General features: G+C 38.7%; 1 protein-coding gene across 2 annotated transcripts; it reads right to left on the reverse strand.

Moving 5' to 3' along the window:
- vtg2 (vitellogenin 2) lies at positions 1 to 8,906 on the reverse strand. 2 transcript variants are annotated; one of them, XM_067514212.1, is made up of 34 exons: positions 8,852 to 8,906; positions 8,613 to 8,633; positions 8,227 to 8,378; positions 7,868 to 8,119; positions 7,627 to 7,785; positions 7,387 to 7,535; positions 7,129 to 7,279; positions 6,882 to 7,039; positions 6,635 to 6,800; positions 6,420 to 6,545; positions 6,118 to 6,336; positions 5,812 to 6,029; positions 5,625 to 5,722; positions 5,421 to 5,545; positions 5,021 to 5,122; positions 4,816 to 4,935; positions 4,543 to 4,729; positions 4,373 to 4,466; positions 4,106 to 4,291; positions 3,863 to 4,016; positions 3,562 to 3,775; positions 2,982 to 3,466; positions 2,842 to 2,886; positions 2,683 to 2,751; positions 2,398 to 2,604; positions 2,165 to 2,307; positions 1,897 to 2,035; positions 1,678 to 1,807; positions 1,405 to 1,588; positions 1,210 to 1,298; positions 967 to 1,061; positions 698 to 863; positions 310 to 471; positions 1 to 220 (listed from the first exon to the last, which is right to left on the reverse strand). In XM_067514212.1, the coding sequence occupies exons 1-34, from the start codon at positions 8,889 to 8,891 to the stop codon at positions 108 to 110; spliced, it is 5,118 nt and encodes a 1,705-aa protein (XP_067370313.1). In that variant the 5' UTR covers positions 8,892 to 8,906; the 3' UTR covers positions 1 to 107. The 2 variants fall into 2 exon arrangements, with proteins under 2 accessions (XP_067370313.1, XP_067370312.1); XM_067514211.1 differs by having other exon boundaries at positions 2,973 to 3,466.
- Between the last annotated feature and the right edge of the window lie 3,337 nt (positions 8,907 to 12,243).

The following is a 12,243-nucleotide window of genomic DNA, read 5'->3' on the forward strand; positions in this document are numbered from 1 at the left end:
TTCTTCACATGCTTCTGCAATTTATTTAAGTTTACAGTTCATACAGGGTGATTAAGAAAACTTGCATGAAACAGAATAATAACATAATATCACTGAAGGCAATGGTATTAAGCACATTGAGGGGTGCAGCGACAGGCGAGGTGAGCTTCTGTAGTTTCTCTCAGGTCAATGCTCTTCTCATAGATATTGCTCAGACCCTCAGACCGGTTCACGTTAGAATCTGTAACAGTGCAAAGAGTAGAGCGGTAAGTTTCAAGATAGATTCAATTTAATTGAGCTTTGTAAAGCAGCTGTTTCTTGCAGGCTCACCAGCAGGCAGGCAGTGGAAGCCAATGGTGACAGTGGTGCTCCTCACTGCCATGCAGCCGGGCAGGCAGCGCAGCACAGGCTCAACAGAATAGCACTTGGACTCCTGACCGTGAAGGTTCACCTGCTTGTCCAGCTTCACAGATTCATGCCTCATGTAACACTCTGGAAAAATGTACAAAATATATTACCTACAGCAGACCTTAGCTACAATGGTATTTAGATTATTAATTATTCCAGAAGCATCCTGGCTTAGTGTTAGTTCATTATTAAACAATTTTCTATTGAGTATAAATTGTATTCTATTAGAAATTATTTAGTAGTTTATTATCATCAAGCCATTGTCTATTGAATATAAATGATAATTTGTAACTAGCACTGTCTGTATTACCAGAGGCATCGCGACAGCTCTTTGCAGCGAGAACCCAGGAATGAGCAAAGCTGGATGCATTCTTGGTCAGGCGTTGATTGGGTGTGCGGTACTCCTGCCTGATTTCTCCATCAGCAGCTCCACAGAGTCCACAAGTATTTCCTCTCATCCAGTCTGCAACTTTAACCTAAAGAAAAGTTGAAACAGTTCAGTAATTGCATCAGTATACACTGTTGGTAATATGTAGAAAAGTAAAGAAATGTTGTACTAGAGCGACGTTCATGCATTACCTTCAGGACACTGAAATCTGTGAACACCTCTTGAAGACCATACTTGGGAGCATGGAGAATGATGCCTGCACCTTTTTGTCTGATCTGAACTATGCCTAAAATAAATGCAAATACGTTATAAATTTGTAATTCATAACATTCAACAATTGATAACAATTATTATTATTATTATTAATAATAATAATAATAATAATAATAATAATAATAATAATAATAATAATAATAATAATAATAATAATAAACCTTCAGGGTGATAATATGGCAGGCTGCTAATTGCTACTCCATTAACCTTCACCATGATAGCACTGTCCTTTGGATATATGTCAACAAAGCTGCAGAGAAAAATGAAAGTAAAAACAGATAGTGATAGTGATTTTCCAGTTTATAATTTTGTCTTTGCTGTACATTTCCTAAAAAATAGATACCAATTCATCTTACATGTTTGCAATGACTGCGTGGATGAAGTTCTGTTCCAGTGCGTGATCCCTCTTCAGCATTATCCTAAATTTCATGTCTTCTGTGCAATCCTGAGCCAAAACCTGGAAGCAAGCGTGGGGTATCTCATTCTTGTATTTCCTGTTGTTGAATGTGACCACTGTGTCTCTGATCATGGTGCACTCAGCTAGAGTAAAAGAAAAGAAAATTACAAATATTGCCACTTAAAAACCATTATTCAGCTATGAACAGTGTAAAGACAGTTCCGCATTTTACCTGCATTAGCCTTGGTAAACATGTAGGAGATCTTATCGGCCCATCTGTCTGGGTATGCTGCCAGCTCAACTGCAGTGTCTCCCAGGGGTAGAGAAATAGGAATGCTAATTCCAAGTTTGTAAATGGTTCTCTGTATTATTATATAAGAACAATTAGAGAGTGCCACAGTGTAATGCAGATATTTTTTGTGGGTTAATCGTAATGGGTATTAAATCGCACCCTTGGTGTCTTCAGCACAACATTCACACTCGACTCAGAAGCAACAGCCACCGTCAGCTTGATTTGATTAGCCGCATTCTTGACCTTTTCCGCGGTTACACCTGTTGCCGGAACAATATGGGAAATGTACGCGGACAGCCTGATAAGACATAAAGGTGTAAAGTCAGTTTTAATATATGTCAAATTAAGCATCAAGTAACATACATTGGGCAGAAAGGTGTGTAGGATGTACAGTTAGATTGTGACTTATATTAGATTATGATATTACATTTCTGCATAGTAAACCATCCTTTTTGGAAGTTTGTCCCAGGTCAGTTTCAGGCGGATTGCTGGCTCTTGTCCAACAGCACCAGTTTCAGCTGTGATCTCAGTTTGGTATTGTTTGCATTCAATGCCCCAAGCAATCTTGGCCTAAGACAAATTTAGATCAGAGTTAAATCTCAAGTATCACATACATTTCTAAGAAGTGTGTCCAACTTAGTTAAAAATTCAAGTTTTTACCATCAGCTTGTGGTTGCTCAGCATCACTCCATCAGCACAGATTCTCCATCGGTCATTCTCAGCCAGATTGGCAAAAATGACCTGCAGCCTGGCATTGGCTTTGTCTAAGTAAGCTGCAATCTGGTAGCCCTGAACCTTGTGATCGGCTCTTTCAGCACGAATGATGATGACCATAGCAGGGGTGATAGTGCTAGCGAGATACTTGGCCTAAAAGTGCAAACCACACATTGATGTGAATGAAAGTTTTTTCCATTAAAATGTGAGCTGCTTTGTCTCATGACGTACCTTGTTATAAATGGCCTCAATGCTGTAGCCACTGGTGCTCTTGTCAACGAGGGCCGTGGAAACAGCATGCTGCAAACAAACCATGCATTTTTAACTTGCTGAAACAAAGTACATAACTGTAACTGTGCCCATGCTCATTATCAACAATCCAACATTTACCTGATGGATGTGGTTTGTGGTAAACTTCATGTCATACATTTCATCCTGCAATAGAAAAAAATTCTAGTTAATTCCTATATATACATTTAAATTCTGCAGGTTTACATGTCAGAGGTGAAGTTGTGTGTCACCTGTGTCACCTTGGTAATGGAACTGGAGCTGGAGGAGCTGGAGCTGGAGGAGCTAGAGCTGGACTTGGCAGATGAACTGCTGCTTGAAGAGATGCTGGAGGAGCTTCTGGAAGAGCTTCTGGAAGAAGCACTTGAGGAGCTTGAAGAGCTTCTTGAACTACTTGATGACTTGCTTTTACGTCTAACAACTGTGACGATCTTACTGTTGCGACCACTAGAGGAGCTGGATGATGACTTGGATGATGAAGAGGAGGACGAGCTTGAAATGGAGATGCTGGAGCTAGAGCTTTGAGAACTGGAGCTGCTGGAACTGCCTCTACCTGCCGTGCTATTACTCAGACCGGGTACCAGAATCTTCTTTAGTTTCATCAGAACATTCTTGTCCTCAGGAAGTTCTTCTTCTTTGCTTATGTCAATCACTTTGATGATCTTTTCTGCCGCTTTATCTCCAACCTGAATCTCAACTTCAATCTTCCCAATGGCTGGTCCAGCAACTGCAATGAGATAAATAGGTAGATAAATATTACTTTTTGTCATATTTTACAACATTGATTTAAACCACTTATTTTATGTGATCCATTTCACTTGCCTGGAACAATCTCAACCACAGCAGCATGTTTTCCAATTATACCATAGAGCGGGGTGTCTCTGATGAAGGCGGCATTGCGAGATTCAAACCCAGCACATGCTTTAAAACCAAAGGTTTCAAAGGCAGTGCACATTTTCTTTTCAGTGGCCTTGGAGGCTAGTCTGTTGGCAATATTTCTTGGCAGTGGAGCAGAAAGGAGTTCAGATGATGCTGACTGTAAACCACAATGGAGATTGCCACATTAATTTTATCAGTGTTTCAGATTTTATGTTGAAAAAGGTGGTCAGTGAATCAAACTCACCATGGCACCAGCCAGAGAGGCTGATATCGAAGAACTCTTTGAAGAAAAGGTACCCCTGGACGCCTTCTGTGCTGTAGCTTCAGCTGGAATCATTGGTGTGATTTTGGCTGCTGCAAGGTCTTCCACATTTCTTGCCACAGCAAAAGTCTCAGAACTGTTGAACAAAGGAAAAATATGTTTCAAGAAAGCAAAATATAAAATGTGCATGATATACATTACATGGTGATGAGTAAGGGTACATACATTACAGATGCAATCTTATCAATGCCCTGAATAGGAAGGAACTGAAGCTTGAAGTTGCCCTTAGAAACATCAATTCTTGCTTCAATTTTTGCGGGAATTATTGTTTGAACTTTGGCTCTTGAGACTACGGCAGCCTGGATGAAAGCAGTGTTCACGCCCATAAAGGCATAGGTATGCATGGCAACACTGCAAAGAACAGAAAATACAAAATTTAGGGGTAATCTCCCTGAATGATACATTCAGTTTTTGTTATTGTAAAAAGATTACCTTGGAGCAATTGCTGCTCTCAAGTTGATATCCGACTTCAGAAGCTGGGCAGGATGGAAATTCTCAGCCACGGGTGGTGTCACAGTGGCTTGGACTATTAAAGGCAACAAATGTTTAGTATCCTTATTAATCTCCATTTTCATCAGTTGAGCTACATCTGTGATACCTACCATTAATGGATGCTGCTGCCACAGCAGCAGTATAGAAACTCACATCCATGGGCAGTCCAATAGCAGTGGGAAAGACGCGACGGACTTCGGCGACCAGCATTGGTTTAGCATAATGGACTGCGATACCAGACAGCAGAGCATCCAAAGCCTTCTTGCCATAAGAATGAATTGTAGGTCCAGTGACCATCTGTAAACACAAAATTGCTCATAAAACATCAGTTATTCAATTCACAACATGTTAGTATTGAGCTATCATAACAGAAAATGTTGTACCTCAATAATGTGATCAACAATAGCTTTGTCAATGCTGGCAAAGGCAATTTCTTGCCCAAAAAACTTCACAGACAGAGAAGCTAGTGGCTGGCTGGAAGGATGAGCCCTCCAATCAGCAAGCTGAGGAAAACAGTAAATAAAACAATTGATCATGCAAAATAACAAAATGAGGTATTTGAATGTCAGCCTAAGTCTGTAAACTTACAGCCTTCATAACTTGTTTCATCTTGGTGATCCTATCAGCATCCTCAGGAGCTGCTGGGATTTTCAGAATGGCCTCCTGGATTCCTTCTGTTCTCACTCCAATCTAAAATAAGGAGAATTAGCATTAGCATGGGTCATTTTTTATGTGATCCCTAAATATACAATATGTGTGTGTATATATATATTCCTGTTACGATGGCATTGGTAAACATCTGGACATATATTAATTCCAAATGCAAGCTACATTTCCTTCTTTTCTATTACTAGTGCATATGCCTTTAAAAATGTGAGGCACATAAAAAATATAATTTAATAAGTGATACTTATGATAAAAAGTTATTATATGAAGGCACTGATGATCCTTTTTCTTTGTCAACTAGCTATGAAACATAATGTCATACCTCAAAAACATCAGCATAAACTCCCGCAAAGTAGCTCCGAGCTTTGGCCACAATGGCTCTTGGCATAATAGTTGCAGCATCATTAATGTAGAAGGCACTGAAAGCAGCACCCATCATCCAAGGGTCTGCAGGGAGAATACAAGGACCATCAAATTACTTTATTACTTTATTTGTCTTAGTACTTTATTTTTCCTATCCTCTTACTGTGGTAGACATCAAAATAGAAAGCTCTGCTGTAGCGGAAACTCAGTCTGTTGTACTTGGGGCTAAGGATCTTCACAGCAACATTGCAGGCTGCAGTACTGAAAGTAGAAAATTAAAATAAATAGGATCTTGACGCTAACATGTTTAAATTTCAAACAAATTGCATGAATATTCTTTTGGTTCTTACACTGAAGCAAAATCGGGGGCAGTGCTCCTGGTCATGGCCTTTACAAAAGAGTAGACAAAGCTAGCGACCTGCAGGTTTGTTTCTTTCAAGAGAGCATCAGCAAGAGCAGCCACCAGACCCATTGGCAGCTTGGTCTCAAACAGCACAATGGCAGCAACCATACGAAGCTCCGGGTGAAGAGTTCTGTCCATGAAAAGCTGAACAGCAATTTCCTGGATCTAATTCGAAAAGATGAATGTTTTAAACAAAACTTCTCACTAGATCGATCTTAAATGTTCTCACTGAGAACAGAACATCTAGTCTCACCATCTTGGGCTCTCTCTTTGCAATGTTCCTCAGGGCAAAAACAGCATCAATTTTAACTCTGAGTGGCAGATTTGCACCAGCACTGCCAAAGCAAGGCAGAATCTTCAGAATTGGCTTGATACTAGCAGGATGTCCAGCGTTACCCAGAACCTTGAGAGCTATAACAACCTCCTTGATGTCAGCTCTTGCAATGGCCTGGACAGCGAGTTCATGGATGGGCTGTGGAAGGAACAAGGAAGCATTAGTATTACATATGTTGTAATCAAGATGTTATATAAAAAAGACATATATTTGGGGCATACCCTGACAAGCTCAGCTGGGCAAGTTGGGTTTTCTGCACAGTATTTAGCAACCAGGGTGCCGTAGCCCATCAAGACAACCTCACGCAGAGCAGGGCTTGCTTGGATCTTACTATTCATCGCTAGTTCCTATAGAGTGGTAAAAATGAAAAACTGTTTTCATGTCCATGTTCTTACATGGTTGAAAATGCACTAATACAATTTTGATGTTTACTTGCCTCAGCAATTTTGATGGCCTCCATGTCGGCCGCCACCATGTGCACAGATGCCACCAGTGCTTGAGAAGCTTCCGCATGAGTCACCTCGCCAGCTATGAACTTGTTCCTGATGAACCTCAGAGCAGCATTAGTACCAATTGCAGGGATAGCATTCAGGATCCAGTATCTAAGAGAGAGAAATACTATAAAATAATGTTTTTCTTACCTTTTTTTTTTCATGGTCGTTTACTTGAATGAAAGCTCTTACCTGTGATCGGCTTTAGTTTTGAACTGAGCCCAGAGGGCCTGAATACTTTCAAATCTGGCCACACGTAGAAGCTGGATGAGCTCAATAAACTTCAGAGGGGCATCCTCATGGACCTTGGCCACATTGTAGGTCACCAGGTGGTTCAGAATCTCAACAATCTAACAGAAAATAAAATGTTTCCCTTGTTATAGTGATGGCTCCAGAATGAATTAAACAAAAATCTGCTGAAGAGGGAATATTGAAGCACCTGAGCCTCAGCATTGCTAATCCTCATAAGCTGGATTGGTGTCTGAAAAAGCTCACTGCCAAACTCGTACTGCAGGGATCCACGGTGAACATATTCTGCTCTGATGGGCTCCACTGCTGCCTTCTCAATCTCCACAAAGGTCAGTATTTGTCTGTGAATAGGTATTAGCATTCACTTATTGTGCACTGTGACAGATCATGTTAGGAATAGTGTTTGCAATATGGTTATTGGTTTCTTTCTTCAATTTTAGTGACGTACTTAGCCTCCATTTGGGCAGCCCCATATAGGATGTTAAAGGGAGAGAACTCAATCATCTCTGTAGCTGTTGCCTCCAAGATCAGAGCACCTGTTTCTGCTGGCTTCATTATGTAATTAAAGGCGGCGGCTCCCTTCATGATGGCTCCTCTCTGCATAGATAATAAGACCAATGTTATCACACTTTCTCCAAGAGTGTATTGCATCTGAGGACATGTATGCCAAGACAGTTGCAATTACAACCTTATACTCCGTCCATTTATTAGCGTAAGCCATGCCGATGTCCTTAATGATTCTCTCCTGGCAGTGGCTCATGTCCTTGGTCTTGGTCAGTACGATGCGCTCAGCCTTTGTATCCTCACTGATGATGTAGTGAGTTTTGCATACACCCTGGACTCCAGGCTAGGTCACAAATTCAAAATATGGTTTGCCATTATAAATTCTGCAGTAACCTGGTCAATGACTGAAAATGGGTAATTCATACCTCCTGCAGCTCATAGACGTTCTGAGTCTTCTTGATGTTAAGCTGCAAGATGTTGAGAATTCCCCTGTAGATATTCAACACAGTTGCAGAGACTCCAGCTGGCGCAAAAACTTTACCCACAACACCGTTAGCATATTCAAACTTGACGGGTGTCAAGAGCTGAGCTGCCAGGGCTGAGGTTAGCTTGGTGGCCGGGATGAAAGTATCTTTAGGCCAGATGCCACTGTACTCAAAGATTTCAGGGTTTACAAGCTGTAAGAAAATTGTGCAATGTGATTATGAGACAAATTATTCTTGTTCACAGGTTTTATATGACTATAAAATTATAAATTGAATAAATACATATAATTGGCCTTTACCTTCAGTATGAAGGTGCCTGCAGCTGCTCCACTGAGCATTGCCTTGCTCCGGATTTTTACTCCGGCCCGTGCCAAACCCTCTTCAGGCAGGCCGCCCATAAGAAATGCTTCATATTTGTACACGTAGGTCTTTCCAATAGCAAACTCTGGGGCTGCAGTAATTTTGAAATATCAGGACTGATCGAAATTTGCCTTAAAATAACCTCTCTTGTATTTATATATATATATATCTTGTATTTGATTGTATTGCATTAAAATTATCATAAAACATAAACCAAAAATACTGTTTTTAAACATTTGTAAACCAGTTTGAAAGATGTTTTAAACTGTGTAGAATAACTGCATGCAGTGCCTTTAGAAAATTAAAGTGAATTTAGAAAACTTACCTATGTTGAACTGGGAACCCGCTAGAAAATAGATATAGAAAGTTATTGTGGTGTTTAGTAAAAAAGCAAGAAAAATAAATAAATTGATAAAAATGAAATAGTAATTTTGGCAGATACTTAAAAAAATGCATTCAACATTTAATGAAACTGAAGAAATTAATATTTTCTGTTCTAAAAATTTGTTTCACTTTTTGGTACATTTAAATTGATTTAATTTTAAATGCATAAAAAATATTCACCTGCAAAGGCCACAGTCAGAGCTAGCACAAGCACCCTCATGGCTGGTGGATGTGCCTGACTACCACCAGAAGCTCCCTTATAAAGCCAGTTATTGCTGACGTGTTCCCATTAAAATTTATCATTAACTAAATATCAACGTTCATTGTCACTCATGTTACTGTGCCCTGACCGTTTTGATCAGACAAACAGAGTGAAAAAAAAACTAATGAAAAATGTCAGTTGTTTTAACCTGACTGTTGGCCCAGCCAGCCCTATGTCCTGAATGCAAACACGTTTTCATACTGCTGATGTAGCACGTTAAACACAAATGAAAAACGATGTTGTTTTATAACATTTTGCATTATTACACATTCATAGTTGTTATCTAAAAATTTTATCTAAAACTAATGTTAATTATTATTTGCTTATTACTTAATAAAATTGTTGCATTCTTACACATAAAGTGACTCAACTTATATAAATCATTATAATTAAAACAAACTGAAAACAAATATATAGAAACAAATGCAAACATAGAATGGTTTGCATAAACATGTGAAGGTCCTGGGCTTTCAATTAAATGTCATTCTGCCCTGACCTGTAATTTTGTCACAATTCTGTCAACATGCTCCATGAACTGTTGACTGTCCAAAGTCAATAATCCAACATATGCTTACTTAACTTTTATTGTCGCTTTTATTGTCGCAAATCATAATTTGAACATTTATTTCTATAGAATATTATTAAAATCTAATTCATCAAAAGTCCCATGATGAGGATACCTTTATGCCCTCTGCAATAGCAAGTGTTTAAAAGCGAACACAAATTAATGAGAACCACAGTTAGAAAGTATTAAAATATTTTAAAAATTATAATGTTTTCATGTTTGCAACTGTAGAGTTTATGTATGTATGTATGTATGTATGTATGTATGTATGATAGATAGATAGATAGATAGATAGATAGATAGATAGATAGATAGATAGATAGATAGATAGATAGATAGATAGATAGATAGATAGATATGCTACAGATTGACAGATGTAGGCAGTGTACCAAAATTATTAAGGATGTTCCCTTCACTTAAGCCCCTGGCTTTTGTAAAGAGAATGAAATGTGTCTTAAGGCATATTCATCACATTGATGACATTGAGCCATGAGGGCTGCCTCACTTCAAAGTGATAAACAAATTGTTACAACCAGTTTATTAAACGGTTTTCTTTTTTCCTGAACAATGTTTGAAACAGTTTACATGACATAATTTACCACAGTATACCTCAGCTTAGCCTGAACAAGTAAAAATTACAATACAATTCAATGCAATGTTTTTTTCATGGATTTTTAAAAACGTATAGGATGTGTTGTTCTCTCATGATCAATCTGTCTGTAATTGCAACATATTTAACTGTAAACTGAGGTGTCCTTTTATGTGATAACTTCAAAGAAAATGTAAATATGTGCTGTATCAATAAACATGTGGAATGATACAGTCTGTTATGGCTATGTTGAATTCTAATGATTGAGTCATTTTTTTTGTTTTTTTCATTCAGTCCCAAAGAAGTAACACTATAGTATGTATAGTATTATCATTCATAGCATTAGCAGGTGGCCAGCAGTGGTATACCAGGACACTGTGCTTGGAGTTCCGTTCCAATTGTTTATTTTTTTCTCAGACTTAGAAAATACTGTTCCTCATTCAATTAGATTGAATGAGTAATTTGGCAGACTAAGCTCTGCAGAGGACTTTGCCTGCTTACTTGGTTTAGCTGGACTGCCAACTCTACATTAGTCCTCGTGGTTCAAACTTGTTCCATATTGGTTTTTGAGGTCACTGGCTGAGTCACAGACTTTCTGGATCTTGATTTGTTTTTTTTCCTGACATCCAGTATGAAAGATGTATGGTTTTCTAAATTATTTTTCAGTAAATTTATTTTGCCAGATCAGGACAACTTTACTTTGCAACTAAACTTAATGAATGAATTGTTTTATGGGTGAAGTTTTAATAATATTTGTATTTTGTGAAAAACAATGACAAATATGATGTTGGCTTAAAACGACAAAATTTTACCAATGAATAAAGTCAGGTTCTGTTAAGTTTGGGTGAAGGGCAGCACAAAGATTCAAAACAAGACTGGTCAAAAGAAAAGTATTTATTTTACTAATCTAACACAGGAATAAAACAAAACAAAACTAATAAAGATTTTAAAAAATAGCATTAAACATCCAAATACTCAGGGGAATCATGTCAGACAGGAGGAATACAAGATATCAAATTCCAATCCTCCTTCAGAACATCTGCTCTTAGTCTACAATACCATCAATCTGCATCTCATATCCAGCTTCTACAATGTAGTCAACCTGCCCCTAGCCCCTGCATGCAACTGGGCAGAGTGGGGTGTCTGCACCAGTGCATATTTGCCTTCTATTTCCCATCCTCATGCCAGGTTATCTCTAGGATGCCTTCAACAACATCCCTTTTAACCTGCAAGATAAAAATCAAGGCAACATAAAAGATGCCAAGTAACAAGTGCTCTATGTATTAGGGGAAAGCAAGTGGCAGTCATCCCTACAAACACAGAGTAATTGCAGGAAAGCCACTGCAATGTTGTTTTTGCAATGTTATGTGTTGCTGGAACATTGTATGATACAATGTAGCAATGTACAAAGTGAAACACCAGGTATCATCACCAGTACATCGTCAGACAACTGATAAAAGCTTTGACTAATTGTGTGACAGATTTTATCTAAGTATCTTTAGTATAAGAAGATACTAAAGAAGATAAAAATAAACAAAATAAACAAAATCCTTCCAAATATATACTGTACTTCAATAGAATCTATGTATGTGTGTATATAAAAAAATATACCAGTATAAATGCGAAAAAAGTGGACTGAGGTTCACTCATTATTTACTTGTTGATCTGCATCATACGCATCATCAGCAGTTGCTATCTGAAAAGCAGTAGGTGGTGTTATCGTTTTGGCTGCTTCATCCAATGAGCTTGAGCAGCAGAAAATAAGTATATTGAATGTATGGGAAACACTGGCTGTATTTGAGCAAAAGCATTGGGTCATGTTCTTTGAAGCATTTGTGTTTAAATGAGACAGTGTAAGCACAGTCATCTCCAGCTCAACATCAGCAACACAAAGGAACTGATGGTGGACTTATGGACTTTATGAGTCTGTTGTAGCCAGCTCCATCTTCTATGCTGTGATTTGCTGGGGCAGAAATATGAAGGTGGCAGACAGTAACAGACTGGACAAATATGGAGGGCTGTGTCTGTTCTGGGGGAGGAGCTGGACCCTCTGCATGTTGTGCCTGAGAGGAGAATGTTGTCCAAACTCCTCTCAAACCTGGACAATCCCTCCCACCCACTCCATTGCATGCTGACTGCACAGAGGAGCACTTTCA

The sequence above is a fragment of the Channa argus genome, chromosome 8 (genome assembly GCF_033026475.1).
Source record: "Channa argus isolate prfri chromosome 8, Channa argus male v1.0, whole genome shotgun sequence".
NCBI classification, from domain to species: Eukaryota; Metazoa; Chordata; class Actinopteri; order Anabantiformes; family Channidae; genus Channa; species Channa argus.